The sequence below is a fragment of the Thermobia domestica genome, chromosome 4, assembly GCF_964235325.1.
Source record: "Thermobia domestica chromosome 4, izTheDome1.hap1.1, whole genome shotgun sequence".
NCBI classification, from domain to species: Eukaryota; Metazoa; Arthropoda; class Insecta; order Zygentoma; family Lepismatidae; genus Thermobia; species Thermobia domestica.
In genome coordinates, this window is record NC_137457.1 from 277,487,501 (window position 1) to 277,515,155 (window position 27,655).

Sequence of the window (27,655 nt, forward strand, 5' to 3'; positions counted from 1 at the left end):
CTTCACAAAGAAATCACAACTCTGATTAACATATCACTATTACACTAAACTATAACATAATAATGTTTATCTGATTCACTTCTTTCTCTTTCTAAACACTCACTACATGTAAGAAGTGTAAAGTCCGTCAATACAACAGTTCTTTTTTTTTTTTTTTTAGAGATAACATATGCTCCACTAGCTGCCAGAATAAGTATGATAGCAGCAGAGACTTGTACTTTAGAAAATGTCCTATTTGTTTGCTTTAATTATGACTTTTCTTCACAACATACCCTTGTAGAAGGCAGAAGATAGGAAGTTGAGCCAAGTCATCGGTTTATGTCTGCTCCCTGCAAAAGGTTGATTGCCTCTCTCCCACCTCCTCCATTAACAAATGGTAAATCTCAACCTGTGATTGGAAATCATACATCACTATCTTTTATTGCTGTTATTTGATTTTCTTCTTTCTTTTTTTTCACACCCTTTTGAATATGCACAACAATTATCAACTAAACTAGCACTGAAGGCATCGAGAATAACAGTTTATAGCATGCAGCCTATAAATCAAAACTACTGCAAGAAAGAATTAAGTTAGAAAGATTAAAGCAAACTAAATGTACAACAAATTCACCAGAAATCCCCACAAAATCATGTAACAGTCTACTAAATAAAAACTAAAGCACCTCTCACTACGTTATTACTAACTATAAGATATTCACAATAGGAGTAGTCACGAAATTCCATATATAGAGCATAATCCAGTTGTTAATACTAATGGATCACAAATCATGATGGAGTATTTGAAAAAAGAAAATATGTGATGAGGTCTAACCCAAGGCCCTATGATTAAATGATCTTCACGATTCCTTTGTAGTCAATTCGTACGTCTGGACCAGAGAGATTACAAAACAAGTGAAATCGGGAGCAATCTGCACACACAACGCATATTACGTTTCTAAACGTGATTTTGTCAGTAGTTTCAACGAGCTTGTACACCAAGTCGTGTTACGTTTATACCAAAAATGCGGTCACTTCACAGATATAGATACTTTTCAGTGCTCAGTTCAGCGGTAGAGCGTTCACCTCTGGCATGTGGGGTTCCTCGTTCTATCCCAGGTCCCGCCAAGTGGATTTTGTAGTGATCAAACGCCGTATGCGTATATGGTGGACGATTTCCTCCCATTTTCGTCATTGCATTATTATTATCCATCTCCTCATCACCGTCTTAATTAGCTGTAAAGCACAGGCCGAAATCCAACAACTACAATTTCCGATTGCAGTATGATCTGAGCAGTGCAAAAATGGTCACTAATGGAAACGTTTTTCTAAATATGAATTTTAATGTTCCAAGAATAGATTCAATATCGGTTTTACCCCTCTAATGTCCCGGAAGCGGCAAAAATCTACTACTTCCGGTTTCAATATTGACCGTCACAGAGCGAAAATGCTAAGAAAAGGTTTTCTGATATGAATCCAGCGTTAAAAGAACATATACCATCTCCAAACTTATCCCTCTATTGAAACTGGGAATGATATAAAATTTCGAATAATATGATGTTCACATGTATGAAATATGAGTACGGTACCAGGTAACTGACAGACGAACACACACATACAAATATATATCGACAGTCCTTGCTCAGCAACTTTTTATAGACAGTAATTATAGGTACATCATTAAGAACTCGAAGCAAAATGTAACGTAATTGAAACATCCTCAGTCCCTGAAATGAACTCTTTAAATTAATATCTCATGGTTATGTCCTTTGAGCTAAAGGAGATATCATAAACGACATAGGAGAATATCTCGAGAAAATCAACAGGCACGATTTGTCCACCACAAACTCAAGTGACCTATGACTGAAAGAGGGACTTCTACAGCGTTAGAAGAGAGCATTCTATCATTTGGCCATCGTACTCCCTACGCTTAAAAACTCATGGCTATGTATGCCTTTCACAAGGAATGTTACATTACAGTGTACTGTGCTGTATGATGTGCTGCAAGTGCATTTTCAAAGACAAGATTAAATCTGAAAACTACCAAGTATTGTTCCAGTTTCAAACTATAATGGAAGAAAACGATGAAGCCTACTGACCAGATGAGTATTATTTCATCACTACATACGCCTGATATGGTATGGTCAACCTACGAGAATTGCGGAATTCGGGCGAAGAACTGAGAAATTCATGTAAAAATGTTTTCAATGGCTTTCATGGTTGAAACACACCTTCCTGAGCACGATTTCGTAATTTTTATTTTTATTTATTTATTATTTTGGATACAAAATACAATATGGTTTATTTCCAGGCAATACTGCCCTAAAATAGCTAATCATGTATTGCTAGTGAGCAATACTGCTCGTCCCACAGACCAAGAAACAACATACAAAAATTCGTCGAACTCTGCAAATAAAGCTTCTCTTAACGAAGATTACAAATATCTAAACAAGTGATTCGGAACTTACGTGTTGAATATTGTATAAAAGTAATAATGTCACTGAAATAATCACTGGAATTATTCGTGCGTATGACGCAGTGGACAGTAATGTTGCCTTAAGTAATAGAGCCAAATAAAGGGTTAATTTTAAACCACGTTTAGTACAATCATGCAAAAGCTATAATCTTGAGAATATATATATAAGTGAAGTCCTTTTCCCACACCCCTATTTGCAAGTTAACAACCATTATTAAGAAAAGTTAAGGGAGAATGTCTATAACTCTGCAACTAAAAGACGCCTGTTGTGTCCCGCCACTCAAAAAAGGTGGAAAGCGAGTGGAGCGAGATGGATATTCTCAGTGTTTCTTAAACTAAGGAAAAATTGTGAGCGAATTAACATACAAAACAGAGAACTGCCAACATGGAGGAAGAAATACATTGCTTGAACACGAGCTGTTTCCATTTCCTTTGAACACACATCTGCTTTATAGCAAATCTTAATAAGTACGATGTATCATAGAACTGCCTTCCCCAACAAGTCACATTGTAAGAACAAAGGAAAGTTAATCGAAAGGAAGAAAGTTTTAAAAAAGCACTATATATTGTTAAACTCGATGCTTTTTTTAAAAAATCGTAAAAAGCTCTTGAACTAAATCAATATCGGAATTGAAATCTGTTTCCAAAAATATATTTTCTATAATTTCCTGATCGAATGCATTACTTGCAATGGACATGAGGAACTTGTAATTAGCATCTACATATAAGAGTTTATCCGACTAATTTCCAAAGCATTTAAAGCGTGCAAAGCTTATCTTTTTAAAATATATTACAAATTAATCTGTGATTTACTCTTTCCAGATACTAAAAGAGAATTTTATTTTCTTAAAAAATAAATAAAAAAAAAAAACTATTATTATTGTGCATATTCAAGGAGTGTCCTCAATTCCCAATCCATTTCGAAGTTAAAAACTTCTGGAAACTTACCCATATTTCTTTTTATTTTATAGCTTCTTGATATAAGACAAATCGTTTTTTATATGCACCCACTGAAGTTCATGTCCTTTTCACTGTACTTTAAATTGATTTTCCCCTAATTTCAGATAGCCATTGATTTTCATATTGCTTTTATGCATGCGTTACATGTTAGCTTTTTCTTTGCTGCTTTTAAAAGTACCTTTCGAGACTAGTCCAGTTATTTTTATTAAGTTTACCCACTTAAAAAATTATTTTTCTCAATTCATATTATTTTTCCCCATTGTATTTGTAACGATTGTCTTATATTTTCAATATTTATTTACATTACTGTGTAATTTGAAACTGAAATACTCCCCCACCCTGAACTATATTTCATGTTTTCAAATATATATGTTTGTTTATAATTTAATTTCTATATTCTTTCGTAAATCCCATTACATTAAAATCATTTTAACATATTTTAATATATGATCCTTTGTATCTTGCTTTCAAATACTGCATTATTTTTTTTTTCTTTCAGTCAGAATTAATATTTCATTACAATTCTTTTTTTAACTCTCCCCACCCTTTTAGAACTTTTTAAATGTATCTTCCCAAAAACTGAATTTAAATTAACCAACATATATTCGTTTATATATGTTTCTCTTATATTTTTTCAAATCATGTAATAATCATGATATATATTTTGTTTGGTATGTTTTAAGATTGAAATGCAGCAAGTATATATACATATATAGATAGATAGAGAATTAACTGTTTTCTTTCAAAACTGTAGTATATTTTAATAATTACTGTAATACTTTTAAGAGCAATATATTACGTATTATTCCCCACCACCCTTTTCAAAGATCATACTTTAATATTGCTTGTATTTTATGTCAATATATTTGAAATTTCCAAGTTTTCATTTTAATTTAAGGTTTCAATATTCACACTTTATTCCCATTTGATATTATTTTAATACTCTTTCTTGCTATGTTTGTTCATTGTATTTGCTCCCCTAAAGCAGAAAAATATATTGAGTTTTTAAAGTGTTTGGATATTGGTTTAAAAGATATAAATACATCAGAGAAATGATGATGATCAAATAATAGAGTTAAAACGCGAACTGAATTTTCATTTTTCTTTTCCTGCATCATGTTGTGTCTTCAGCTGGGTGGAATTTGTTTTGCCATTAAAATTACACATTATGATACAAAATATTGGAATACAGGGGAGGACTGTGATCCTCGTGTATACAACATCCACACACACCTGGATTCCTGGCCAATTCCACACTATCTGGATTATCAATGCTGCGACGTATAGGAGATCCACTCCGGGGCTGCGGATGCCACTGGACACCAACGGTGATCTTCTTAAGTTCAAGAAGATCGAACCCCACACCCTCTTCAGCACCCCGGAACACTGGCTTATCTTCACATCCTAGATTTGACTCACGGAACCTAATATACAAAATATGTTGTGACCTCATACATTACCTCTAAAATATTTTTTTTTCAATTTGAAATACATATATTACAACACACTAAATGAAAGAACACTGCATTATTGAATATAGTCAAGATTGATCAATCCTGAAAGAGAAAAATTTTGTTAATTAACACATAAAATTACATTAACATTAATTTCCAATACAGAATTCCTTGGAGTCATTATAGGTAATATTTATTAAACTGTTTTATTCGTTTCAGCTTAGTAATTCTTTTCAAAATATCTCAGTAGGCAGCTCCACAATTTGCATTTTGGCCGATGTCATTGAACGTATTATAAATATTTTATATCCTTTTCTAAATATTCTTAATAGAGCGATTTAATTAAATATACGCATTTTCACTTACTTTCATGACTGCGTTATTATGGACATTTTCAGGATAATAATTTGCCTTTTCAGCGCATGAAAATCACTGTCAATTTCCTTGTTTGGAATTCCTATGTCGGAATTCTTTTTAAATAATTCGTATGTTGGAATTCTTTTTAAATAACAAATTGTAATCTGGTCTGGTATACTTTCAAAATTAAAGTGCTGTTACTTTAAACATGTTGGCCCAATTTATTTGTCCGATCACACAAAAATTACTGATTTATTATTTCTTTTATCTGCAATGTTCTCTACAGATAGAAACTGATTTCACTTTAATGATTAAAAAAAAAAAAAAAAATCATACTCAGAGGTTAGTTAGAAGTTTTAATAAAGAGTACACATTCAGATATTTTTTTTTCTTTTTTTTTAAGTTGGTGTCTGAAAGATCAAAATTATTATCAGTATATCTGTCTCTCCATAATTCTTTCATACGGAAAATAAAGAACGTCTTTCCTTAAGCAAAACCTTGTGTAGATCATTCTAGTAGTAATAAACTGCAGGTAAAATGTATAGTTCTAACAAACTGAGCTGAAATTTAGGTTCTTGATCTAAAATTTAATTTTAAAAAAAATCTGGTGTCATTTAACATCTCAGTTCAGGTTTTCTTATCAAATGGAGTAATCTTTAACAGGAATACACATATACTTGGGCAGTATCAATAGATCTAATGCCATGAAAATTTTAGTAGGCATTACTATTAAATATTACATTCTATAGATCTGATGTTTTATCAAGTTGCATGGCACACTCACACACGTGTGTGTGTATATATACATATATTTCATATTAGGCTGAAAGTTACCCCAAAAGGAGAGAACGAGAAGGGGCGAGAAGAATGTGAGAGAATACTTTTACTAGGTATTGTGTCACATGGTAAACAAGAGAGATTTGATTCCTTGGCAGAAATTCAAATCCTAGTTTTAAGAAACGAAAATTGTATCACAAAAGCGTCATTGAGATGTTTAAAAGATTTATCTGAAATATGAAAAGTTACCTTCAAAGATTACTTATTTAGAAGTGTTATATTTATTTCCATTTATAATTTCATTTCTTGCACTTGGAAAAAAAAAAAGACAAAAAAAAAATCTAAACAAAAAACTAAGTATAGGCATTTTCGTTATTGACACTTATATAGAAACTAGGAGAATTTGTAGCAACAGAACTGCCTAAATGATACTTACTTTAAAACAAAATTTGAGCCCTAATAGTCCACAGAGACTGGAAGCTAATGATGGAAGAGTAATGAGTTGGACCATGTAAGAACTAAGGCACTTTTAAATTCAAATTTGTTTCAATTTCTGTCACTCCACACTATCATTTAATTTCAGTAGTTATATTTTATTTACATACACTATCGAGAGGTCACCCGAAAAATCGATGCAAAGAAATGTCTCTCTCTAACGATATTCTTTTTTTCCTGTGTATTATCTTTTCTTTGTTCCATGCTTTTTAAATGCCTATTTCTTACTTTCGTGCACCACTTTTTCCGGCACGTGGAAGATAAACAGGCAGAGTTACTACACAACTGCTTCGTGTCTTTTAATGTGTGTCGAAAGTAAATCTGCGTAATATTTAGTAAATACAATTTGTGAATTTAGAAATGACTCAATTTATATAGCTAGGCTAATGGCTACACAGAATCACACTTGATTCAAGTGAATAACGATTAATGCGATGTACGATAAGAATTTATTCTATTTTCTTTTCTTTTTTTAAAGGAAAAAAAAATCTCCTAAATATTGCATGAATCTAAAACAAATAGTAACAAGATGAATCTGTAAGGGCTTTGTCAAACGGGAACTACTGTGTCCCATACTACTGAAGTTTCTGCTTTTAGATGATAATCCTACTCAAAAATAAGCCAGTAGTGATTTCTGTTTCAGTAGGTTCTACCGTTACAATTCCCTACACCTGTTGTTAAATTGGCATAAATACATGGGTAGCTTCTTCAAAAATATGGAACTCCTCAGAAACCACAGCTCCTGAACGAAGCCCCGAAAGATCCATATTACTGGAACTTCCTCCTATTTTTGTGTAGTTATATACGCCACATTTTTCGCCATTTAGCATCTATCCCATATATCGGGTATCTGTTTCTTTACGTCTTTGTCTTTCTATTTTAAATCTTCACTATACGCGTTAAATACTATCTATAGATGTGTACATGAATTTTTGATGCATTGCCATTTACAATTACTGTTCTTATTCGTAGTAATTCTTTTGATTATTACATACAGTGAAACCCTCAAAAGCGTTTTCTCTCGTAATTAGAAAAATACTGCGAACAGCGTTAAAATAATCTAAAATGTCTCCTTGAGGATTTAGTTTGATCTAATTACATTTTCTCGAAATCACGACTAAACCTTATTTACACTATTCGCCTTACTGTATTGGGTAATTCGATTTTGTTTTAGATTTGAAATGGTTGTTAAGTGATCCTTTCACTTATACAATTAGAGGTTCGTAATAGCTCTAATTGTATTAAGATTTATTACAATAATTACAATTTTCAATAATTACAATTTACAGGCATACAAATAGCAGTATGTCGTGATAAATATTCTTAAAAAATGCGCACATTTTTTTTCTTTATTTCTTCATTTTTCATGTCTTCACAATGAATGACAAATAGCGCCTTACTAATCAAGCCAAAGTTTGGTGCTAATAATCTCAAAACAGCAACAACATAGTTCTATTTACATGTCTTGTTCTACAATCTGTCATCTGTTCCATACCAAACTCAAAGTTACAACTTTCATGTATTTTTATTGAATGAGAATAATGAGCACCTTTAAATGCAACAATATTACTGTACTTCAAAATATTATGCACATACGTTAATTTATATTATGAGAAACACAACACAGCATACTGGGCCAAAATGTAAGTATAAAATTCAACCAAACGTGAGAGTTTAGTACAATTAGATTATTTTGCCCCAACTTATCTGAATATGTAACTAGACCGAATTCTTAAAGTATTTCACATGAACGGAAAGCACTAATTTATTTAAACGTTACGTAAATAGCATTACTTAAACGGAGCAAGATTTTACTTAATTCTTCTCATGTGTCGTACGGTACATAAATATAGCACAAATTCCTTGCATCATAGTCGTTAATCAAAATTCACATCCTATTTATAAAAGGCAAATGTATCAGTGCTTCACGCTAATTCTGAATAGTAATCTGTCACGCTAACAAGTGTCGCTAGTTGCGCTGTCTGACGCCAATACACATCGCCAACGTAAAGGCACTTTGCAGATTTAGAACTATTGTGACGATTTAATTGCAACCTAAAACAATTTAATTATTTCAAAATAGGATAAGAGCAATAACCATATTTAAATTTGAGCATTAATATTTGTGTATTTCTATAATAGTATATTATGACGATTTAATTTTGCAATTTAAACTGTATCTTTTCAATTCATTATTTGAAAAGGGATAATAATCATACTGTGATTTGCTGTTTTTTTTTTACCACAAGGGCTGCGAACATATTTAGGTTTGAGCATTGACATTCGTGTAACGGCCCATTAGCTGGTGGGAAAATTAAAAAAAAAAAAAAAAAAATTAAACGTTAACAATTATATCTTTTAATTAAGTACAACTTAAACTTATACAGCTTTACTGTGGGCCGAATGCTCGGGCGCAACAACTAGTAATTAATAAAAACTAGATTACTGTTTAAGATAATCCATAATAAACAGATATTTTGTTTCCTCTCTATTGAAAAGGTGAGTTTCTGCAGGAACTCCCAGGCTTACTCAAGTTTATCATCAAATTAACGTAAGCAGTATGTAATTAGAAGTGCACGATGAGTACAGCAAATTGTTATTACTTTATTTTGATAAATATAACAAATGGAACGCATATGTTACTCGATGGGTGCATTCATACTACTACGGTTTTTTTTTCTTCTTTCACGGTATTATCACTTTTTTTTTTTTTTTTTTTTTTTTCAACATTCGATTGTAACTGTTACTTGCTTGCTCATTTACCTCAATTACCAAACTGATGTCTCATACATGTGGCAGAACGCATAACCATACATCTACGTATGTGTAAAATCCTTTAGTTTCAAAAGAAGGCTTACAACGAATCCAGTACTTTTTTTCGGATACTGGAATTAACATCGAAACTTACAAGTCGCTAGGGAACTATAACTAATGACATTTGAATGCAAAATTTAGTTATGCGACTTCTCCGATGTTGTTCCTATGCACAAGACATCTTCGTGTTTTTCCACTCCTACTATGTTCTTTCCTCGATTTGATTTAATGTCTTGACGATACTATAAGAATAAAGCAAAGTTGATTTGCCAAGTTAATTTTTCAAACTGATTTTACCTCCACGAGATATATTGAATTATCTGAAGTTAGTACTAAAAATTACCATATTTTATTAGATGAAAGATTGTCTTTGTATACAAATTATTGAAAAATATTAATTTAAGAAATATTTATTTTTGCACAATAATTTAAAGTGCAGTATATAAGTTATATGACGTAACGTTTACTCATTACAAGTATTTCCATTTTTTATATTTATTCCCTTTTTTGGGAACTTCTTTGGGTTACAACTGTTGTTATCGTTACATGTTTGAATGAATATTATTCACAATATTTAAATTAGAACGTTTGATATTTTTCTTTGAAATAGTTTTTACCTTCTGAAATAGTTTGACCTTCTGTTCTTATATAAGTATAATCATGGATCTTCTTAAGTATGGGATTCAGTTTAGTACATATTTCATGGTTTCTTTTATAGATAACAGCTTTGTAACCGAGCCTGTAACTGCGGAAACGTACGTGTGTTAGATGTCTTTTATGCTTAACACACGCTATGAATGGAAACTCCAGTTCCTAAATGAAAATGTTTGTTACAAAGGCTTTGTTAACTAAACTTGGGCATGAACAACAATTAAATTTTCGAATAAAAGTTTAAAAAGCGTGTTAATATTCTAGAAAAAGTGTGTAGTGATGTTGCTAAGTACTATAGTTTCTCATTATCGGCAAGAAATTTAGTAGATCCATAAAAACTTTTAATAACGTGTACGGATTGACATAATGTTGGCAACCTGAGATTACAGACATTTGTAGAGTTTCAGAATGACTCGTTTGAAAAGTGACAAAATTTCTTATAAATTCATATTAGTGACAAAATTTCTTATAAATTTCTTATAAATTCATATTAAATTAATTTTTGTAGTTGATAAATTTTAGCCGAGAATTCAAATATTGAATTTTGATTTTCTTGCTTAATTGTGAAACTATTGCGACTTAAGTGCAGTTTAGAAATATCGTATACAATTACCTTTTATTTAATCGAAACTAATGGCAACTAAATTAATTAAATGAAATTGCTTGTTTGAGGAGAGATTAACTAAATAAGAAAAATTTAATAAATAATAATAAAGAATTACAGGAGCACTTACATGTAAGTCATGGCTTTTCTCCGAATTGAGATACCCCTACAAAGGATTGGTTGGGTAAGTTATTCCAATTTTGGTACTGTACAAGTAGTTATCTGTAGTTTGACAACTGAGCTAGTTTAAATTTAAAATATGGAATTAAAAATCTGTCATCTATATTAATTACGTTAGGAACTGATTGTAATAAAGTAATAAGCGCCAAGAATTCCTTGATATAAGAAAGATCCCTGAAATTAAACATAGTGTATTACTATCGAATTGTTACCTGCTTGGTTATTCTCTATCTCAGTTTTATCTCAAGGCAGCATCGTTACTAAAAGGCTAGGAAAAATGATAGCGATCTTGGCTATTCCACTGTTTTAAGTTGTGAGTTATCATCAACAACAGTTTTCAAGCTTGAACAGTTAGTTAGAACCAAAATTATGGCTTAGTTCGAATGGGAACTCGCATAGAAACTCTTCCAAATTAAATTAGTAGCAGTCAGAGTAATGAATGCAGTTCAAATGATAACTTAATTAGCAAATATAATAATTAGTCCGTAGTCTGAATGGAGACTACTCGAGTTCGAATGAGAACTCAATTTCTTCTTTAGAAACAGCTTGAGTGGAAGCTGGGGATTAAATGAGTTAGTGATAGTGAGAGTGAAAGCGATAACGAAAGTTCAAAAGGGAACCTAGCTATCTTAATAGAATTGTCACTATTCAGGGACTTCCAGAATATTGGAAGGAAAATCCAACTGAGAGTTAAAAACTATTTCTTTTTTTAATTATATTGAAGACATTTTTTGTTTCAATTATTTTAGAGAAATTTCCCATTATTGTTTAATTCGTTACGCTTTCCGTAGTAATTCTATCTTTTAAGCCTCTTGTCCAGTAGTAAGTCGCTTAGTGCAACGAACAGTTATTCGTCGAATTTAGGTGACTTCAATCCACTCAATGCAAAAACTTATAATGTCAGCCATATGATGAAAATAACAATTTAAGTATGTAGACTTAATTTAGAATCATCATAACCCCTAGACACAAACCACTGAGAGTAAGATTATATGATTTTTTTTTTTTTTAAGTCCAACAGGAACCACTACAGCCCACGCACTAAAACTGCAACAAATTTTAAAAAGTAATTTGAGTGCCTTAAAATGTGTAATCATCTGGTTAAAAAAATTAGCTTCAGTGGCAGAAACCGTAGTACAGGAAACTCTTACAGACGTAATAAATGGTGTTTATACTAATCTTTTTAAAACTTTGATTAAAAATCCATCAATTTCCGTTTTTAAGTAATTATATGTCTTTGTACAAATAATCTGCATCTTTTATATATATATATTTATCTATTTATTTATTTTCAAACTTCCTTTTCACGGACTTTTTAGTGTCATTTCCTTGCACTTTATTTGTCTGTAATCTATCTCAAGTAACGGTTTCGAAATTAATTTCATATATGAATGAAACCGTGCATATCTTAATTTGTCTTCCAAACTACTTTCTCCAAGAATTCATATATCTTTTACCACGATCGAACATCAATTTTATTCAAACTTTCGCTTTGCTTACGAAAAGAATACCATGCTGTTGTATACTGATGTTAACAGAGCAAAAGAACACAAGCATTTATTTGTCACAATTAATAAGCTGCAGTTTATACCTTACGATAATAATCTGAATATAGTCAACGTTACGTTTATGCGGCATCTTGAAAGTGTATTCAAGTATAACTTCTTGCGATTTAAAAATAAATTAAAATAAATGCGACTGACATGTGATAATCATGCACAAAATAATATATATTGTTTATTAAGTTTTTACACCATTTTAGTCTTATTTCTTGTATTCTATTTTACATGACAAAGTTGGCTCCATCTAAGTATATTGTGGCTAACACACAATGAAACAAATACTTATCTCAGTGAATGGTTACTACTGTAACGAACGCTAACTGCTAATGAAGCAATTTTCTACATTTCAGACCTTCTACACAGCGAACTCATGCGTCAAAATTGTTACCAGTCAACCTGCTGTGTTTACTTATGACTATTACTTGGAAAGAGTCCAATTTCATTTCATTTATTTACTTCATCTAACCAATAAAGGGTTTGAGGGTTCAGTTCACATGTACATACTGTATTTTTTTAAATATGATTTATAGAAGTGATTATAAAGATAGGGAAAACATTTTACATTGTTACACAGATATTTCTAGGTGTTTTTATACTATAAAATTCTCTCTATTAAATACATGTTTAAGTTTTGTTTAAATTATTTTTCTCCATTTTTATACGATTGCTAACGACTTATGCAATACCTGCTTGCAATATCTTCAGATTTTTACGATTATCATCTGCAGGATTGATTGGTATTTGCAATACATCTTGCACTAGTAAACGACGTGTCTTATTTGCCACTTAGATTTAATTGTTCTTCTGAATATTCGACACACTTGAAAAATTTTCCTCAAGACACCCACCCTACCCGCAAATAAATAAATAAATAAAACCTTGTTATTTGTCACAATATTTCGTTTTTCAATTATGGCAATCCGTTTCAATCACGATATGTAAAAAACATTATTAAAAAACGCAACAAGATGAGTCTGAAGTCCCCATCTAATATTGTGTAATTCTTTGACTGCACGTGTTATGTCCAACAACAAAACAGCGTTCCTCTATACCCAATGCTAAATTCACATATCGTATTAGTTATCTAAACTATATTTGCATAAACTTCTGTTATTATTTTTCTGATTATGTTTATTCTGAGAGAAAACGCTTTTGAAGGCCACAAGCTGTCTTTTTCGACTTTTTATTAAAAAAATATTCACAAAGTAGCTACAAATAGTTTTAGCTAGTGCATATGTGACTACTACATCACAGAAACTGTAAATTCTGATCCTACAACAACTGAAATGTTGTAAACTTCAATGATCGGTTCCAGTTTAAGCAATAATACAGTTTACTGTGATTACATCCGTGGAACTTGATGGGTGTTTTTCTTTACTTAAAATAGTGTGTACTTTAAGCGCGAGTAGAGGATTCAAAAAAAAAGTTTGAACTACCTCGTTATATAACAGAAATTATAAGGTAAAATATTTGAAACCTGTACATCGCCGTCTAAATATTTTATCTGAGGCCTATTTAGGTTGTTTGTGCTATCATCTACCTCTAGCTCTCCGCTTTTCTAATTATTTAAACCATTTAATTTTTGGAACAATTCGCATTTCATTATCAGACAAACAGCCTAAAATTGAATATCAGGAAATGAAGGTACTGCCGTAGTGCTTCTATTCTTCTATTTATATTTTTGTCCTTTTAGTCCCTGATAATGGAACATGAACTATCCCGAAAATCAACATGTTTAAATGTTTTATTACAAATTATTGAGGTAGGTGCTAGTTATAACTTCTATTTAGCACTTTTTTCTTTCTTCTTCGAAGTGTCAAATGGATTAATATTGTAGGCGATTACATTGTTCGACGCAAAATACACTCGTATTTTAAGCCATAAAGTGAAAGAATATTAAGTGCTCTATTATAAAAAGAATAAAAATAAAAGTCTTAAGTTATTTATAGAACAACAATATAAATATCATACACAGTCTTTAAAGCTTAAAATCAATTGACTATTTTCCATTCCGTTATAGAAGAATAATACACCAGCTAATAAAAAAAGAAAATATAATGTTCCAATTTATGTGTATATTACATACTAATTTGGCTTAAAACACGTAACTAGATCAGAATTGCAGTTAACTTCTGAAAATATATCTAGTTATAATCCACATAATCAGAAAAAGAGGAATAAAAATAAGTGAGTAGTATCCTTATTTTTATTTTCCTTTCTCTCATTATTATTTAGCTTTAGCTGGCCTCCGCCAATTATTTCCTTTTCTTTTCGTGTATCACATGGCCTTGTATTGATTAGAAAGCATTATTAACATACAACCAACTCAGAAAAATATAATAATTGGAGTTATTATTCAAAGTCAATATGCAGATTATTTCCTTCAAGTTATCTTTGCTTTTATTTATACTTTTAATCGATCTTCGGTACAATTGTTTCTTTGGTATATAATTTCACTTTTGCACTCATTTACTGGTAATCCCTGTGTTTCTGTACATACAAATAGAGCAAGGAATCATTTTTTTATGGTGTTCTCTCTCCTTGCCTTTACGTGTGTTTTCTTATATAAATTGAATTCCAACGTTATGTATCTTTCATTGCAACGTACCGTCAAAAGGTTCATTGTTTTTAATACTTTTTTGCGATCCAATTAAATACAACTAAAGACTCAAAAATTAGACCAGATATTAAGTACGAAGTACATTTTATCTTTTCTCCTCTGTGAAGTAAAACTTGTACTTGTGTTTTCACTTATTGTCTTCTTATTGTGTAAAAGTACAATTTGATTATCTCAATTTTCCTAAACATTCTATATGGAATTTCTATTTATTACAACTAATCATCATTCAAATATTCAGAGCTGCATCTTGTCAATTCTCTTTCATCACAGGTATTGTATATAGGTTAATACAAATCAACCTACATTACTGCTTTCTGTAATTTGTACGCATCACGTAGTATCTCTTCTGAAGATTGTCGAAACTATATTACAAAACAAACAAACAAACAAAAAGTAATATTTTTGGTCAAATACACTGTAGCACATTTATAACGAAACTCAATACATACATATTTCTAAGTATTAAAAGCATCTATGGGTCTAAGCCCGTCACGTATGAAGGATGACATCTCTAGACAAGCACACTATCCGGGGAAGGGGGAAGAGAAAATGGAATGGGAAAGGAAGGAAGTGGCCTGGGCCATGTATTTTAGTACCATCCCAGCATTTGCCTGGAGTAAATCTCACTCAGGGTGGCTGTCATGAGAAAGTTGTTACACCTTTCTTTTCGACCGAGTGTTCTTACTGGAAATCGATCCCGGGACCACTCTCATGAAAACTACAGCGTTACCGACTGCGCTATGCGGGGCTACAACGAAACATAATACGAAAGTATTACCAATCATTATTATTATTATATCGATCAAATAGAAGAAGCCCACTTTCATAGTCCTAGTGCATTTTATTCATCGTGTTTGCTGCTACTTTACTTCAGCAAAGAGGCTTGTTTGGTCATGTTCCAAAGTTTTTATTTATTTATTTATTTTTTCAAAAATGTCTGACTGAACTGAACAACTAAATATCTACAGAAATACATTAATATATTATAATCGCTGCAATTATTTTAAATTATTAGAAAAATTAATACGATGGAATTTATTTTAAATGCACTTGCTTGCCTACTTCATAAATTCCCGTTTTCTGCTTCGAAGGTAACTAGGACGTGTATCTGCAATTACGCAGAAACCAGGACTTGCATTGGAAACCACGAATGCAAAAAAGTCAACGCGCTAGCCTTATCACATTAAAGAAAGTCTATATCATATACAGCTAAGTAATAATAAGAAAATCACTCGTCATTACATTCTTTTCTTCATTTTTCCAAACATTACCAAAACATACCTGAAAGTAATACATTCTAGTAGTTTTTCAAGTTGGCATGTGTTTACGATAAAACTCTAATCCATAAATATAAATGTTTAAGCATCTAGAAGATTTTAAAACGTTATTCGTTATAAATTGGGCTACAGTGTACACAAAAACTACTCACCAAGTGTACTTTTCCTTTTAACTCGTCGTGCTCTATAAATATGCATACTATACCTCAGCCATTAACATCTAGTTCTATCCCCATTCTCCTTGCTCATACCCACACCAATACAAACCTCTCTCCAAATGTAGTCGGTCCACGTGGACGTTCCTCTGGTTCTACACCTGGTGGTGGTGGATAAGCTGGTCCCTGGTAGCTATGTGTAGACGGAGGCCCTGGTGGGCCTCTGTGATATGAACCCAATCGATCATTGGGTGATTGGCTTTTTGACCTAGGAAAAAGAATTCAAACTTAAGAAACAAGAAATCACTGAATTCCTAAACAGAATAATTTAACGATTTCGTTTATTTGCTTGTTTGAAAGAATACAACCATTGTTACACGCATGCCAATTATTTGGTCGAAGACGAGGCAACATGAAGAACAACGAACTGTGATACACAGTATATATATATATATATATATATATATATATATATATATATATATATATATATATATATATAGTGTGTGTGTGTGTGTGTTTCAAAACAACACCGACAACGTTTGGGAGGTGATTCCTGATACCAAAATAAGACGAGAAGTATACACCAACCTGGATGCACAAATGCTTCCTTTCGGAGTTATAGGCTTCCGAAAACATGAAAAAACGAACTTTAAAGAAACATAGCTTTAATAGTATGGGATCTACCGTAGTCGGGTCAAGACTTCACTTAGGAACTAGTATGTGCCCTATTCAAATATTCATGTTTCAGAATCCTGCAGTATTTCCGCAACGATTTTTTTTAGATACTTGGTGAGTACTTCTAATTATATGCCTGTAGCAAAACTACCTCTTTAAAAGTTGCTGCGTAAGGACCTTAGGATTTTGAAATATGTATTATTGGATAGTGCACATATTAGTTTCTAAGTGAGGTCTTGACTCGACTACGGTAGGTCCCATAGTTTTGGAACTATGGACCTTTCCAAGTTTTTTACGTTTTCGGCAGCCTATAACTCCGAAAGGAAGCATTTGTGCATCCAGGTTGGTCTATACTTTTTATCTTATCTTGGTGTCACGAATCACATCCCAAACGTTGACGGTGTTGTTTTGACACACCCTATATATATCTTGAAAGTTTTGAAGATTACCACATTTATTTCCTTTTATTTATTTCTTTATTTAATTAAGGTACTCAACGAGTTTTTTCTTAGCAGATGCGTATCACCAGAATAGGAAAGTTAGAAGACCTGTTGGGTCACCTTTGAAAATTTTTTATGCACATCTGTATGGCATATTTGGTTTGCTTTACGTTCCTTTTCAGCATCAATATTATACGATGTCGAGATTCAAATGAGATCCAAACTACAGAAATTCCCACTAGGCCTCCGATGGCAATCTGGCAATCCGAGTCTCCTATGACGAAAACGCGAAGGCTAATCATTTAGCCATGTGCTCTATGTACGTTTTTAAGGAAACGGAATGTGTCTATTGAAGGATAACTTATAATTAAAATATTGTAAATACACAGCTTGTCAAAGAAAAATCAAAATGTGAAATTATTATTCACAGCAAATTGTACATTTTTTATTTTAATACATTTTTAAGTTATCTAACAAGTAAACCTTACGTTTGGGTGAATCGAGTTGCTGACTGAGACACATATGAGAAAGTAGTACTAAATGTGGTCAGTATTTCAGTGAAGTTGTAGGTGCGAAGCTCCAGGGGTTTAGGAGATACAGCTACCAGAACATCACATGGAAGTACAGAATAGTCTTCATACAGTTGAAAGTAAAAGCTCTGTAAGACTTCTTGTAACGATAAAAGGTGAATAACAAATATATGGGTACATATTAGGACTAGGGAAAAGTCATATAGTAAGGGTATACCTGACGGTGACCATCTTGAAATCCGCCATTTTGAATTAAGGTTAAGTTTTAAAAATAGGAATAGTGTCATGTGATACATGATTTAAGGCGCAAATTTAATCAGAAGAACAATGGTGACGTTAATTTTGATTTACGCGCAATTGGTAAAAAGTTACAGGGAAATTAAATATTGTTTCAGCATATGTATTAGTCTTTTACCCACCTTGTAAATTTTGTGTGAATGATAATAATTAAATAAAAAGCAGGTGGATAAATATTAGGTCTATGGTAAGAGTTGCCTTGATGGCGGCCATGTTGAAATCCGCCATTTTGAACCAGACAAAAGTTTTAAACAAAACGCATAACATTGACACCTTATTAATAGCAAATTTTACCATAAATCCAACGGTATAACCATTTTTGCTTTATCATTAACCAGCATTTGTTATCGCATAAACAAGTTGCTAATTTAAGGAAAAATCACCAAAGTGGAATTGAGTCATAATTGAACTTGGGTTTTTTTCTAGAAAAGTCTTCAATTAGTACAATGAATATGTAGTTCAGAAAAGAGTGCATGACTTGCACAAATGCTCTGCTCAAAGTGAGCACACCTGACAAAGGCAATCGAGTTACACTTGACACATTTGTCGTTAACAATTCCGTCAAAGCAGTAGTCGTAAGGAGCGATCCATTTAATTTTGTGCTGGTTAATGATAAAGCAAAATGGTTATACCGTTGGAGTTATGGTAAAATTTGCTATTGATAAGGTGTCACTGTTATGCGTTTTCTTTAAAACTTTTGTCTGATTCAAAATGGCTGATTTGAACATGGCCGCCATCAAGGCAACTCTTACCATAGACCTAATATTTATCCACCTGCTTTTTACTTAATTATTATCATTCACACAAAATTTACAAGGTAGGGTAAAGGACTAATACATATGCTGAAACAATATTTAATTTCCCTGTAACTTTTTACCAATTGCGCGTAAATCAAAATTAACGTCACCATTGTTCTTCTGATTAAATTTGCGCCTTAAATCATGTATCACATGACACTATTCCTATTTTTAAAACTTAACCTTAATTCAAAATGGCGGATTTCAAGATGGCCACCGTCAGGTATACCCTTACTATATGACTTCCCCCTAGTCCTAATATGTACCCATATATTTGTTATTCACCTTTTATCGTTACAAGAAGTCTTACAGAGCTTTTACTTTCAACTGTATGAAGACTATTCTGTACTTCCATGTGATGTTCTGGTAGCTGTATCTCCTAAACCCCTGGAGCTTCGCACCTACAACTTCACTGAAATACTGACCACATTTAGTACTACTTTCTCATATGTGTCTCAGTCAGCAACTCGATTCACCCAAACGTAAGGTTTACTTGTAAGAATACATAGATTATCTGTAGCTATCATATTTGTTCCAAAATAAACATCGGACAAATAAACAATATCATTCAGGTCTTTAACGATTTTGAGAAACAAAGTAAAATCTGTAGATAATGTTGCTACCACTCCCAAATTTACCGGTATTAGCCATGACTTCCAACAATGTATATTTATCCAAAATGGATTCAAAACATTCTTCATGAACATAGTCAAAGTGGTTGTCAGCCTCCTCGGATATGTCTCCTTCCGTCTTATTGTGTGTTATAGAAGAAAAATCTCGTCCAGTTCTTTGCCAGGAGGTAATATGCCTAAGATCGATGACACATTCCCGCGCTGGATGGCGATGCTGATGAAATTATTGTAATTAAAAAAAGAAAAAGAAATCAACAGCTTAACCTCCCGAGACTGCGACCTGCAGGCTAACGAAAGGTACGTTCAAATGAATCATGATGAGAGTGGAACAACCTGGAGAAAACAAACCTACAATGATATCTGCCTTAAGTTCACAGTCTGAAATCGAACCACATACCATTCGAATAGAAAATGAGCGCTTTGTCATTAAGTTTCTAAGACTCCAGAATCTGTAGAAAAAAGACGGAATCTTGCGAAACGCGACCTCTAAGGAGAGGTTCTACATTTTCTAATACCTACAACACCGAACATGCAACTGAACATACTGAGAGATGCGACCCATAAAAGGAGAAAGATGGCTTCATGTTTTTGTTTTTCTTTTCCTGGTCTCCAAAACTATTACTTGCAGAATCCTAATATTTTGTACTCATGAAGTTTTACAGAATGTACCTCTACAGGGTGGAAAAGAAAATTGATTTTTTTCTTCTTTTAATTAGATATAGAAATTAAATTTTATATAATTTTCTTGCACACTAGACTGCAGATAAGATTGAATTTTGCGAGATGAGACCCCTAAGAGAAGGAACAGGGGAACTTAGAATTTTTCTTTTGGTATTCTCCATATACGAAATGATTAGACTAGAACTCTGAAATTCTGTATAAATATCCTATTGTAGTTTTAGAATAAAGAGTTTTACGAAATTTGATCCCAACGGAAGGAAAAGATGTTACCGTTTAAGTAACTCAATTGAAATCGAACTTGCATAAAAAGTATTTAAACTATTTTTTTAAAGAAGTATGTATCTTTCAAATATTTTCCATAACCTTATCCTTCCCGTACGAACAATGGGCATTCTGTTAATATGGAAACAGATATTAAAAAATTACCAATAACGCATACAATACATAATGGTGAACAGATAAACGGAAATATGTCATCATCTTTATCACAGAGAAGGAACACAAATATCGTTGGGAACAAATGAGGAAAAAAAAAATGCTGAATCTTTCCTAGAACTTGACATACAATCTTTTAGATGAATTTCATAAGGAGGGTAGAAAAGAGGAGAATAAGTGGCTCTACCATCCGATTTCTTTCACCGATTACTACTTCTGTTTCTCTATAAATGTTTACCATGTTCATTTTTTTGAAATTAGGAAGATACTAATCTCCCAGCATTCTCAAAATCTTAATATAATCTTTTGTCATAAACATTAACGAACATTGTCATAAACATAAAATTTTTCCGTAACTTTCCAAGTTCGTATAAATTGTTTATTAGTTTTACGAGCTCACAAACATTAAAATGGAAAATTTGTCATAAGTCGCTTAACACTAGAAGTTATTCAGTTCTCAATTGCTTTCAGTAGCAGTAAGTAGTTCATTGACGAAAATAATACGTTATGACGTCGCCAAATACTCGAAAAAAAGTGGGAATACAATACCCCGATACATCAACTATTTATTGATTTTAGAAAGGCGTACGACTCGGTTAGGAGAGAAACATTATACAACGTTCTTACAGAACTTGGAATACCGAGAAAGCTAATTAGATTAATTAAGATATGTTTAAATGAATCCCAAAGTAAAGTACGGGTAGGAAATTTTTTGTCCACGAGCTTTCATGTCGAAAATGGCCTGAAACAAGGAGATGCGTTGTCGCCATTATTATTTAACTTCGTTCTGGAATACGCTATAAGAAAAATCAAAGATAGCAACCAGGGCCTAGAATTGAACGGTATTCACCAGGTTATGGCATATGCTGATGATGTAAATTTAATAGGGGATGATAGGAGAACAATAGAAAGAAATGCAAAGATCTTATTAAACGCTTGCAGGGACATGGGTTTAGAAGTAAATGCAGAGAAAACTAAATACATGGAAGTGCGTCGGGACCGGAATACAGGAAATTATGGATGCGTTAAAATATTAAATAATACTTTTGATAAAGTGGATACTTTCAAATATCTAGGATCAATATTAACAGAGAAAAATCATATCCACGAAGAAATTAAATGTCGACTAAAAGCAGGGAATTCGTGTTACTATACGGTTCAAAATCTCTTGTTGTTGCGAATTCTGTCAGGAATTTGAAGCTTAAAATATACAAAACGATAATCATGCCTGTTGTTTTGTAGGGCTGCGAAACATGGTCACTTACTCTGAGGGAAGAACATAGACTGAAAGTATTTGAGAACAAAATCCTGAGACGAATATTCGGACCCAAGAGGAACGGGAATGGGGAATGGTGGAAACTTCATAACGAGGAACTACATAATTTATATGGTTTACCCAACATTTTAGGGTCGTCAAGTCTAGGAGGCTTAGGTGGGCGGGTCATGTAGCTAGAATGGAAGAAAGTAGAAACGCTTTCAAAGTCTTGACTGGAAAACCAATCGGAAAACGACCATTAGGAAGACCTAGGCGCAGATGGGAGGACAATGTTAAGATGGATCTCGCAGAGATTGGAATACAAAGTAGAAACTGGATGCAGTTAGCTAAGGATAGAAGTCGGTGGAGAGCTTTTGTGAACGCGGCATTGAACCTCCGGGTTCCATAAGCCATAGAGTGAGTTAGTTTAGTTAATACGTTATGACGTGGTTCGTGAATAATACGTTGTAAGATATGATTTTATACAAGATTTAAAACCTTATTAGTTTAATAATTAAGTAAGTTCACAATGAATGGAATGTTATCAAAAAATGAACATGTATTCGTACCTCACAGCATTTTTTCTCTGGGGAATAATAAAAAAAGTAAAAAGGTTTGTTTTTAAAAAAATCTATGATCTAAAACATTACAAAGAGAGTATTATTCCTGAATTTGGTAAATGATAAATTGTCCAGCGACATTGTGATGTAATGTTTTCAGTGCTTAAAAGAGGTAATTTGTACACTGAAAACGGAAGAGGACACTTCGTCATTTAACTTAATGTTATAATACAGTCTATGGTAATTTCATAGTTTCGTTGTTGAATAATTAATTCATATCAAATGCATCTTCGCCCTACCCTGTATTGCATTAATGCCCATGTATTCGGTTCTCAGTAAGTTATACATGCAACATTACAATACCGACGGGAAAAAAATTTCGAACATTATTTCCGATTTTTCCGACCGAGAAACTCAGTATACTTCAGGAAACTTAAGATTCTGAGTACAGTAGTTAGATTAGAGTTCAGTCGTCATCCTTCAACTGTTTTGTATGAAATTGGTCAAGTGCCTATCGGTGAACTAAATATTTTGGTCGTTCGGAAATTTCGTGCCCTGATGTACTGAGTTAGTCAAGCTATTCTATCAATAGCGGCTATAGAATTCGATGTACTAATCTTACTTCACCTGACGTAATGTCGCCTGAACTGCTGAAACACAAACTGTAGTGGATATCATACGGAATCTGTTACTTACCGTGTTCGTTTCTGAGGAGGCGATCTGCTGTCTCGACTTCTTCCTCGAATTCTTCCAGGAGAAAGCTTTCTCTTCGTAGGCGATGCTGGGGAATATGACCTAGCTTTCGGCCTAGTCGGACTCCTACTTCTCCTGCAATCAATAAAATAAAATTACAACTTATTCTAGGATCATTGTTTCAATATCAACCACTTAATAAATACATAATGCAAAATATTTCTAGCGAAATATATATATACAATAAAATGTCTGTTAAAAAACGAACCTAATACTCTGTAAGTTGTTTTTTAAAAGACTATCGTTATCAATTGTCTTCAAATTCAACTTTTGTAGCTGTCTATGTTGTACCCATTTCAAATATAAAGTCTGTTACAAAATAACTGCACCACCTGCTAAAATTTCAATGTTTTAATTTTTCCTTAGAAAATGGTTAATTAGTTTTATCTCTAAAAGGGGCTTAACATATCATACAATTGTTAGCTATTGCAATTTGATATGTTTTTGTTTATTACTGCTCATGGATTTTGTGTGCTCTTTGCTCAACAGGTGGAAGTACATTTAATACGCAAATGACTGCTTCATGTATGCACAAGTGAATGGTGATCCGCTGATCGTTGTTAATAAAAATTTCTTCCAGACGTAACCTTTTGTGCTTGTGAGTTGTTGTTTATGATTTGTATATGATATTTAGTGCTTTGTGATTGCTTCTCAATAGTTAGTGTGATTACGTACTAAAAATGGGTAAAATACTGACCCCGACACATTCTCTCGTAAATGAGGGGGGGGGGGGGAGACACTGGCGTTGTACCATTTTGCAACGTCAAATTGCAGAACAACTTGAACTGCATCATACAACGGTTGGTAGTTACTAAAAAGCTAACAATATATAAGAAGTCCTCTTTGAGAGACAAATATGGCCGAAGGCGAAAAACATGCCATCAGATACACAGAAAAATAAAGGCCCTATCTATGACAAGCACAGCATCTTCTTCACGAAAAATTGCTCAAACTGTGTCCAATGATACTGGTGTTAGTGCAAGCTACGTGACAATTGTTAGACAGCAAAAGGAACAAGGAAGTCGGAAGAAAACACCTACAAAGAAGCCTATACTTAACGCAAATCACGTACGAACCAGGAAACACTTTCTTAGCATGTACGAAGCGTGGGGTGTTGAAGAATGGGAACATGTGATTTTCTCCAATGAAAAAAGTTTAAGGTGTTTGGGAATGGCAGTGGCATCCAACTATGGATGAGAAGTGGGGAAGAACTTAATAGCGACTGTATATCACCGACAGAGAAGTTTGGTTGGAATGTGGAGCTGTTTCACGTAGAAAGGTGTCAGAAGACTAGAAATTTGCGATAGATCAGTTAATGCACAGTACATGGACATTTTAAACAGTATACTTCTACCAACAGCAAGGGATCATTTCTCAGACAAAAACTTAGATTATTTCATATTTCAAGATGACGATGTGCCGTGTCACAGAGCTGCTGTGGTTAAGACATGCATATCCAAAGGTTGTGATGGTTACCAGACATGACTCCTATTGAAAGTTTATAGTATATCATGACCCGCAAGCTTTCGGGGAAGTGCTTCAAAACAAGGAAGGAACTTATTGAAGCTATGATGCAAGTTTGGTTCCATGATTAGACGTATTCTTGTGCCAGTCTCTCGTACACAGCATGACAAGTAGGCTGGCAGCACTGAAAGCGGCACATGGGAAACATACAAAGTACTGAATGGGGTATAGACGCAGTTATGGCTTTTATACACCTAACAGTTACTGTTCAAAAAAACTCGCATCCATTTCTTGTTCATTAATAAGATGTTAACATGCATTCATACAAAGTGCAAGAAAACAAGTATGTTCATATTTTTTGTAATAATGGCTATCTGCAGCGTATTATTATGTAATATATTGTATTGGAATCATTTGACTCTATATATGTAGTAGATAAAACACCAAATGATCTATAAGAAATAATTTGAAACCACTGCAATTAATAACCTTCATAATATACATAACAATTCGCAAAATGTATCGATTTTTCTTAGGTGTTGCAGTTATTTTGTATGCAGTTTTTTTTCTTTTTCTTTTTTTTTCCCCTTCCACGCACAAAGAAATGAAAGACACTCCTTTCCTTCTGAAAACACGTGTTTACTATTTAGGGACAACATTGGAATGTTGAGGTCTGTTGCAAAGAAAACCCTCCACCCACTGTTGCTAAAATGACGAAGATTCCCTTCTTCAAGACAAATCTGCACGTGGTTTTGAGCTGTCAATTTGTTTCTAGTTTTCAAAGCACTTTAATTTATACAAATTGACACGTCGCCTTGGCTTCTGGTCGTACACTACCAGAGGCGGATCCAAAACGTATTCCTCGGGAGTGCGGTGGGTAAGGAAGGGGCTCGTGAGACAGTGTTTTCTGTCTCACCCAGCTTTTGCGTCTGTGACGCTAATGGAAGTGAAACGAACAACCCTTCAACCTTGAATCCGTCTATATACACTACAACATGCGCCATTCACTCCGGCATTTTTTCTTTCTTTTTCCAGGACCACTTCGGTTAACCCGGAACTCGGTTAGTCGGGAATGTTCTGTACTAATCTTCTTTCCCTCTACCTTTTCCCATGTATGTGAGGCAGGGTTGGCTGGTTTAAACCAGCTGTTTAAAAAAAAAAAAAAGAAAAGAAAAAGAAAAAAGAAAGAAAGAAAACTGGTTTAAACCAAAAACGAAAAATGTTCGTAAAAGTGTAAGTGTTCATAAAATATTGATGAACACACATTTGTGGGTTACCACGATTCACTCCCTATATTATTCGTATTATATTCAGACCTAAATTCCCCATTCATTACTCATGATTATACTACAAAAGCAACTTTATTTTATTTTATGAATGATTCTTTTGTGATTTTTTATAGTTTGTTATTATTGTTACGCAATTGCAATCAAAGAAAAAACCTAAATATTGTTTCATTTTAATAATGTTTACTATTGATAACGAAATTGCGTACTTTTTGGGGGGGTTCGTACAAACCCCACGAGAGGCATTTATTGAAATCAGAAGTATCTTTTGTCTCTATTTATGTATAAATGGGTTAGAGCCAAAGTGGACTCAAATAATTCGTATCTTTATTCGCTTTTCATACTGATATCAAATTAAGTCGTCGTATTTCTTTAACTTGGACTAATAAAAGTCGTGGTGGACTAAATTACTTCTTCTGTATGTAGAGACCAATACAACGTATTTTTATCAGGAGTCCTTCGTGTGTGAGTCGGCAGACGTATCGCATTTGTGGCCAATTGGTCCCGGTTTCTAGTTCAAATCAGGGACGTAGCCAGAGTTCTGAGTTTGGGGGGGCCATATTTACAAATGGAATAACCCATATTTTATATATATATATATATATATATATATATATATATATATATATATATATATATATATATATATATATATACTGTAGTGTACTCAGGATAATTCGCGGAAAATATCGTTTGGAATACTCACCAATAAACTGCCCTAAATTAAACTTTAACTACTCTTTCGGAGGTTAGAAATGTGAACCTCTCTTGCGAAATGCGATAATGAAACAATAATTAAAAATTATGTATTAATAATGTTTACCTATGCAAGGACATTATAAAACCCAATACTTCATACAAATACTTTTTGGTACATTTATACATACCTTTTTGCTTTGTACCTTTATATACTTTGTAGCTTGAGAAAATAGAAATAATATAGTAACAGACGTTCACTACCCAAAAAATGCGATGTGTTCTATGAGGCTACCTAAACTGAACACACAGGCTATCGAGACGTATATTTTACTGTTACTTTTCAAGGATCCTGACTTCCTTCATATATTATACTGTACACAATTACGGTCACATTTACTGACCGATTACCGACAATTCTGGCTGCCTACCGGTTACCCTAAAATTTACAGTATTACTGTAAAATTTATGGTTATAAGTTAGGCCACAAAAAGGTCGTATGTATGCCCTATTACCATAACTTAAATACTATTACCGTAAATTTTAGGGTACTCTGTTGGCAGCCAGAATTGATGGTAATCGGTCAATAAATGTGACCCTAATTGTTTACAGTGTAGTACATTTTATTGTTTACAAAATAGTTGTCTTCCGTGCGTCTCAAACATAAATCAATCCAAGAGGTTACTACAATTATTTGAACTTCCGTGAACAAAAAAAATCTAATCAGCGAAGTACATATATAATAAAATAATAATTGGTAAAATATTGGCCTAATATTACAATACTATTTTCT

At 32.9% G+C, this 27,655-nt stretch overlaps 1 protein-coding gene across 6 annotated transcripts in view; it reads right to left on the reverse strand.

Moving 5' to 3' along the window:
* LOC145684078 (uncharacterized) overlaps nucleotides 1–27,655 on the reverse strand; it is a 155,501-nt gene that overhangs the window by 81,334 nt on the left and 46,512 nt on the right. For all 6 annotated transcript variants that reach the window (XM_081755946.1, XM_081755944.1, XM_081755942.1 and 3 more), the window contains exons 3-5: nucleotides 23,360–23,491; nucleotides 16,471–16,626; nucleotides 4,646–4,836 (exon numbers count right to left, since the gene is read on the reverse strand). In XM_081755946.1, the coding sequence (XP_081612072.1) occupies nucleotides 4,646–4,836; nucleotides 16,471–16,626; nucleotides 23,360–23,491 (479 nt within the window). The remainder of the gene's footprint in view (nucleotides 1–4,645; nucleotides 4,837–16,470; nucleotides 16,627–23,359; nucleotides 23,492–27,655) is intronic.